The 6,000-nt window shown below is 45.0% G+C and overlaps 1 protein-coding gene across 2 annotated transcripts in view; it reads right to left on the minus strand.

Annotated features, from left to right (window-relative positions):
* The window catches only part of TFB1M (transcription factor B1, mitochondrial), a 64,746-nt gene extending 59,055 nt beyond the window's left edge, over positions 1–5,691 (minus strand). The window contains exons 1-2 of one of the 2 annotated variants that reach the window (XM_023545745.2): positions 5,502–5,691; positions 2,105–2,256 (exon numbers count right to left, since the gene is read on the minus strand). In XM_023545745.2, coding sequence (XP_023401513.1) covers positions 2,105–2,256; positions 5,502–5,634 — 285 coding nt within the window. In that variant the 5' untranslated portion in view covers positions 5,635–5,691. The remainder of the gene's footprint in view (positions 1–2,104; positions 2,257–5,501) is intronic. The other variant, XM_003404263.4, reaches the window with a different exon arrangement.
* Between the last annotated feature and the right edge of the window lie 309 nt (positions 5,692–6,000).

The following is a 6,000-nucleotide window of genomic DNA, read 5'->3' on the forward strand; positions in this document are numbered from 1 at the left end:
GCAAGCAGCCATCCAAGGTACAACCAAACCCACTGCCAGTGAGTTGATTCTGACTCATAGCGACCCTATAGGGCAGAGTAAAACTGACCCATGGGGTTTCCAAGACTGTAAATCTTTACAGAAGCAGACTGTTGTATCTTTCTCCTGCAGAGTGGCTGGCAGGTTTGAAACGCCAACCCTTCAGTTAGCAGCTGAGCACTTTAACCACTGTTCAATCAGGGCTCCATTCAAGGCGTAACAATTGGTCTCTATTTACCTGGAGCAACAGAGGAAGAAGGAGAGTCAGTAACAGGAGGAGGAAATGGAATGTGTGGCTAATTACCTCCATGAATAACTGCTACTTTTGCCATGAGATAAGTGCCAGAAGAAATGGATGGTGCCTGGCTATGATTACTGAATACTTTGATCAAGGATTCTAGAGAGGAATCCTGATCAAAAGGGGGAAAAATGCACAACATAATTTTAAATGTTCATGGACTCCAGACTTTCTGGTGCCATGAAGACTAGATGAACCCCTGAAACTATTGCTCTGAGATAATCTTTAAACCTTAAGCCAAAAATATCTCCTAAAGTCTTCTTAAAACCGAACAATAGTCTAGCTTAGCTAGTAAAAAATGTCTGCCTTGAGCATTATGCTCTTTTAAGAACTATCTATATGGGATCAAAGTGACAACAGCACTGGAAATTGGGGGGGCAGTCAATTTATGTTCCTGGAGGAGGAATAACTCAGAAAAGGAGGGTGAGAGTGGTTGCACAGCTTGAAAAATGTCCTCAGTGTCACTGAATTGTACACGTAGAAAAGGTTGTACTGGTGTCTGTTTTGCTGTGTGTGTTAAGAACAAGATAAATAAAACTAAACACAAATGTAATGAATGTAAACTTAAAAAATAAAGTTACACTAAAAAAAAAAAAAAAAACCTAAATCTAACAGTTAGTGTCCCTCAATGAGGCTAGCATATGGTCTTTTCTTTCACTTGTGTAAGTTCTCAAAAGTTACGCCAATAATTGAATCATTATTTGTCATTTTTTATGTGGGGTTTAGAGTTACTCTAAGCACTGGCCTTATCCCTGGCCTCTGTGAAATAACTCTTAGAGTAGTTGGGCTCCAGTGGCCACACCTGAGGGTTTGTTGATGAGTAGGAGCTGGTCTGTGAGCCCAGCTGGTAACCAACAAAGCATGTGTGGACCGGCTGATAAGAGTCCAAAACACTGAGGCCAAATGAAGCTTCCTGAAGCACAGATGTGCCACTCACTTGGGGACCTTTTCACACCTCACCTGAGTACCTCTTCATGTTGCTCCTGAGTTTCTCCTGAGTCGCATCCTATTATATCTGCCTGTCTGTATCCTGTTAGTTCTGAGTTGGGTCCTTTACCCTAATAAACCACATAATCGTAAGTACGGTCTGTGAGTTCCATGTGCCACTGCAGTGAATTACTAAGCTCAGCAGAGAAACACGAAGTGCCGTTAGGAGGGGAATGCGTGGCGTCAGAGAGAATGCAAAAGTTGGCCAGTAGAGATATACAGTGAAACCTGTGAGAGCCGGGACTTGATAGGACGGCCTTGTTCTCAGGGTCTCGCAAGTTTTCTGCCTTTGACAGGGTGCAGTCTTACTATTTTTCTTGCGCTCATTTTAGTGGAAAATATTTGAGTTTTCCTTCTCTGACAGGTGTCCACCTTACACAGGTTCTGGCTTTCGTAGGTTTTACTGTACTGAAACTCTGCCTCCTAGGAACCAGCTTTGTACTGATTCTTATTCAGGAAATGATTTTTTATTTATTTTTGAAGGAAACGAATATGACATGCACAGCTATTAGTAAATAACATAAAACGGATTCCCATAAAAAACAACTGAATCATTTAGCATCAATGTGTAGAGTGGGTTTATTCAAGTTGTGCTCAGTAGACCATCTACATCAGAATCACCTGCAGAAGTTAGAAACGCAGATTCTAGACCTTGCTGAACTACAGAATCAAAATCTCTTAGATGGGAACTGGAGACCTGCAGTTTGACAAGTAACTTACAGAATCCTTGGACACCTTGAAGTTAAGAATCATTTAAAGCCAGTTTTGGCCTCCTAAAAGAAGGCATTTTAAGTATCTCACCTGTAATCCAGGAATGAATCGAGTGTCCTTTTCAACCACCAGGAGTTCTGCAACATCAGCATTGAGAATAGACCTTGTGATTCCCCCCGGCCCGGGGCCCACTTCATAAACATATGCATTTCTCAGATTGCCAGCTTTCCTCACAATTTTATCTAGAGAAAAGAAAACAGGCCTCAGTTATCTTGAACACCTTGGAAAATTTCAAGGTATGGAATTTGAAAAGAAAAATAACCCATAAAAATTCTTATTAGCCAATACCCAGCCAAGTAATTCTTTATATACAACATTTACCCAGTTATGTAACTCTAAACCTAAAAGAACATACAGTACCCGTTCCACATTCTACCACAATCACCGCTGAAATGTACCAATCCCTTCGCAAAAATAGGGTTATCATGACAAAATTCCTTAGCATACATTTACCTAGTACTGTATTTTCCATCTGTCCTCTCACCAAACCAAGCAATTCCTAGAAAGAAACATGCACCATTTTTCTACAGTTGCAGAACATCAAACATCTGAATAAGTCAGACTGGTTTCTCATCCAGAATCTTCAAGGCTGCTGGTTAGAAATGCCAAGGCAAAAAGTTCTGGCAGCCTCCATTTTTGACCTGTGGACACCTCAATTGGTAGTCAATATGGCAACAGCAACAAGTTGCTAGACCACAAGCCCCTTAGGACTTGGGATTCACGGTCATTTTCAAGAAAAAGTTAAGGTTAGCAGTGGAGATTTTTTTTAAGCTTTGCAAACATGCATGTTAACATGGTAAATGATTTTTAAATGAATCAAATCAGCACACCTTATAGAAGAAATCATATAAAAGCAGAGTATTGATGATTCACTGCAACCACTCATCGATCCTGAAACAACGCACAAGGAGCTAGTCTTGTTGCTGTGAGAGATTAAAACCCAGCAACTGGGCCTCCCAGGAGAGCGGGAACTTAGCCACTGGAGACACCCCCACTGCTGGCAGTGCCCACTGAGTACTGCACAGTCCCCACTTCGCTTCTGTTGTCGATAACCCACCTTTGTACACTTGAGGGCAAAACCAGTCTCTCAACCACCCAAAAATAGTTTTGTCTTTTAATGGGTGCAGGGAGGCAATTAACATTCATTGACCACCCATTTGTGCTTCACATACATTCTCTCAATTGTTACAAGAACTACCATCCCAATTTAACTTGTTTCCTTTGTCAGTTGTTTGATTTTGCAAGGTTACCCAGAAAGTAGAGAAGAGAGTCCAACTCAGGTCGACATACCTCTAAAGCCAATCCTTGCTCCACTACCGCCCAATGCTTCTCAGAGGGAACAGCGACGATCTATCAAGTACAGCTATTAAGGAGCAAAGTTCATATTCTCCATTTTTTAAAATGGAGAACTACCACAGTAGGCAGGAGGGACTCTGCCCCCAAACATCCCAGGCACATTCAAATACAAGTGAATATCAAAGAAGCACTATGGAATCAAGAAGCCTGGGTTTCAGCTCTGCCCCAGCCTGAGCTTCTCATCTAAGTCTCTTAATCTCTCTTCACTCTGGTTCCATAGCAGATAATAGTATCTAGATATTGGAACTGTTACTCCTGAGGGTGAATGAAGGTTCACAACAGAAAAAGTATGTGAAAAAATGTTTTAAACTACAAACACCTATATTTTCAGCCACCAGAACAGTACTTTATACCTAGAATGTAGCTAACGAGAGGCAAAAAGACTGGCACTGATTACTACTCGAATTCAAGAATTTTAGAGGTGTATAGCTTTTCAAAGGAGTCCTTGGGTGGTGCAAATGGTTCAGTGCTCGACTACTAGCCCAAAAGGTTGGGGGTCTGAACCCACCCAGAGGCACCTAAGAAGAAATGCCTGGTGATGTACTTCTGAATCCTATGGACCCCAATTCTACCTGTCTCCATGAATTGGCATGGATTCCATTGCAACTGGGACTGGTAACTTTTTAAAGACCTTGTAGTCAACTCCTAAGAAGTCCCGGTGGCGCAGTGGTTAAACATTTGGCTGCTAAAGGTCGGTGTTTTGAAATCACCAGCGTGGGAGAAACATGCGGTAGTCTGCTTCTCTAAAGATTACAGGCTTGGAAATCTTATGGGGGCAGCTCTACTCTGTTTATAGGGTTTTTTTTTTTTATGAGTGGGAATCGGCTCCACGGCAATGGATTTGGGTTTTTCTTTTTGGTTAGTTGACCCCTCCTTAATTTAAAGGTGAGAAAACTAAAGTGGAGTTAAACTATTTTACTGAACCTCATGCTCCAGAGTAAGGTCTCCACGTGCAAAAAATAAAACATTCTATATGTGGTTTTGGAAACCCTGGTGGCGTAGTGGTTAAGTGCTACGGCTGCTAAGAGTTCCGCAGTTCGAATCCACCAGGCGCTCCTTAGAAACTCTATCGGGCAGTTCTACTCTGTCCTATAGGGTCGCTATGAGTTGGAATCGACTCGATGGCAGTGGGTTTGGCGTCTATGTGGTTTTGTGGACTATGTTTCATTTCATGGAAAAGGAATTTTTTGAGTATGATTTACTGCTCTTCTCAAATAGGATGAAATATCAAAACATGAAAATGTAAGTGCTCCAACAGTGAGTGGGCGGGCATACTGTATCTGTAACACATCTTTTTGTACTCTCATCTTTTAGATGAGAACATCAACAAGGAATAGGACTGGTGGCTAAGTGTACATTTCTCAAAATTCATCAAATTGTGCCCTTCAAATTGGTGAAATATATAAATCTCTAGTTTTTTTTTTTTATTATTAAATAAATAAGGAGTGGGAATGTAAACTGAACCAAAATGTAAGCGCCCTGAGGCCAGACTCTGCCTTGCACACCCCTGTATTTTATCCCCCGGAGCTAGGAGAATGGCTTGTTCACTCTGCGTTTACTGAATAAGCGTTGGCGCCCTTAAGGGTTTCAAAGACTCAACAAGTAAACGTTTAAATAACGAATCCTACGAGTGACACTCTTGTTCGGCAACATGTTACTGATTAAATCCTTGCGCTGATTTAAGTTCTGGTAACTTTAAACCGTATGAAAAGCAAATCTACAGTCAGCACTCGCACTGACACCAGTGTTAACGCGCCAGAATCCAAATGTGCACGACCCCTTTCACGGTGCGTGAGCTCTGCCTCCCCGAGGGTTTGCTCAGCTTCCGCAAAAACTACCCCACGATCCCACTGCCACGCGCCCCTAAATCGGGATCTTAGGAGCAAACAGCGCACTGCACGGGTCTCCTGGGTGGGACTGCAGAGCTGTTTCAGTAGAAAGTGGGAGAAGGACCTGATCGAATTCCCGCTGCACACCCGGTGCCAGAGCCTGGCCGCCCGCCCGCAGGCTCCGCGCGAGACCCCGGCCTTAGCCCCAGGGAGACATCGGGGAGCAGGGGACAGCCATCCACCTGTCAGCCTCAAGTCCAGGAGAAAGTTCTGGGACAGCTGCTTCTGGGCTTGCAGTCTGAACAACTTAATGATTTCTCGGATCGTGGGCAACGGCGGGAGGCGGAAAGTGCTGACTTTCCCGGCGGCAGCCATGGGTTCGGCCGTCGCCGCCAGGCCTTCCCTCGCTGCTCAGAAAACACCGCGTGGGGAGGGACCTGGGAGCACCAAAGCCCGCCTCCGCGTCCACGCCAATGGCCAGCATTGCCCCGCCGGAAATGGTCGGCACGGACAGGAAATCCGGGCGCGCTCGGGGCGCATGAGCTACGTCCTGCTAAGCGTTCCGCAGGGTGGCAGCGCGGTGGTTTCCGCCGGAGGGGCGGGGGGAACCCGGCAGGGAGGCGTCTCCCGGGCAGGCGATGGCAGGCGCAGCCCGGGGGCAGGATGACGGGGGCCGGGCCGGGGGCGTGGCCGGGGCGGACCCGGGAACCCGGGGAGCGTCCAGCCAGCCAATCGCGGTGG

The sequence above is a fragment of the Loxodonta africana genome, chromosome 1, assembly GCF_030014295.1.
Source record: "Loxodonta africana isolate mLoxAfr1 chromosome 1, mLoxAfr1.hap2, whole genome shotgun sequence".
In the NCBI taxonomy this organism is placed as follows: Eukaryota; Metazoa; Chordata; class Mammalia; order Proboscidea; family Elephantidae; genus Loxodonta; species Loxodonta africana.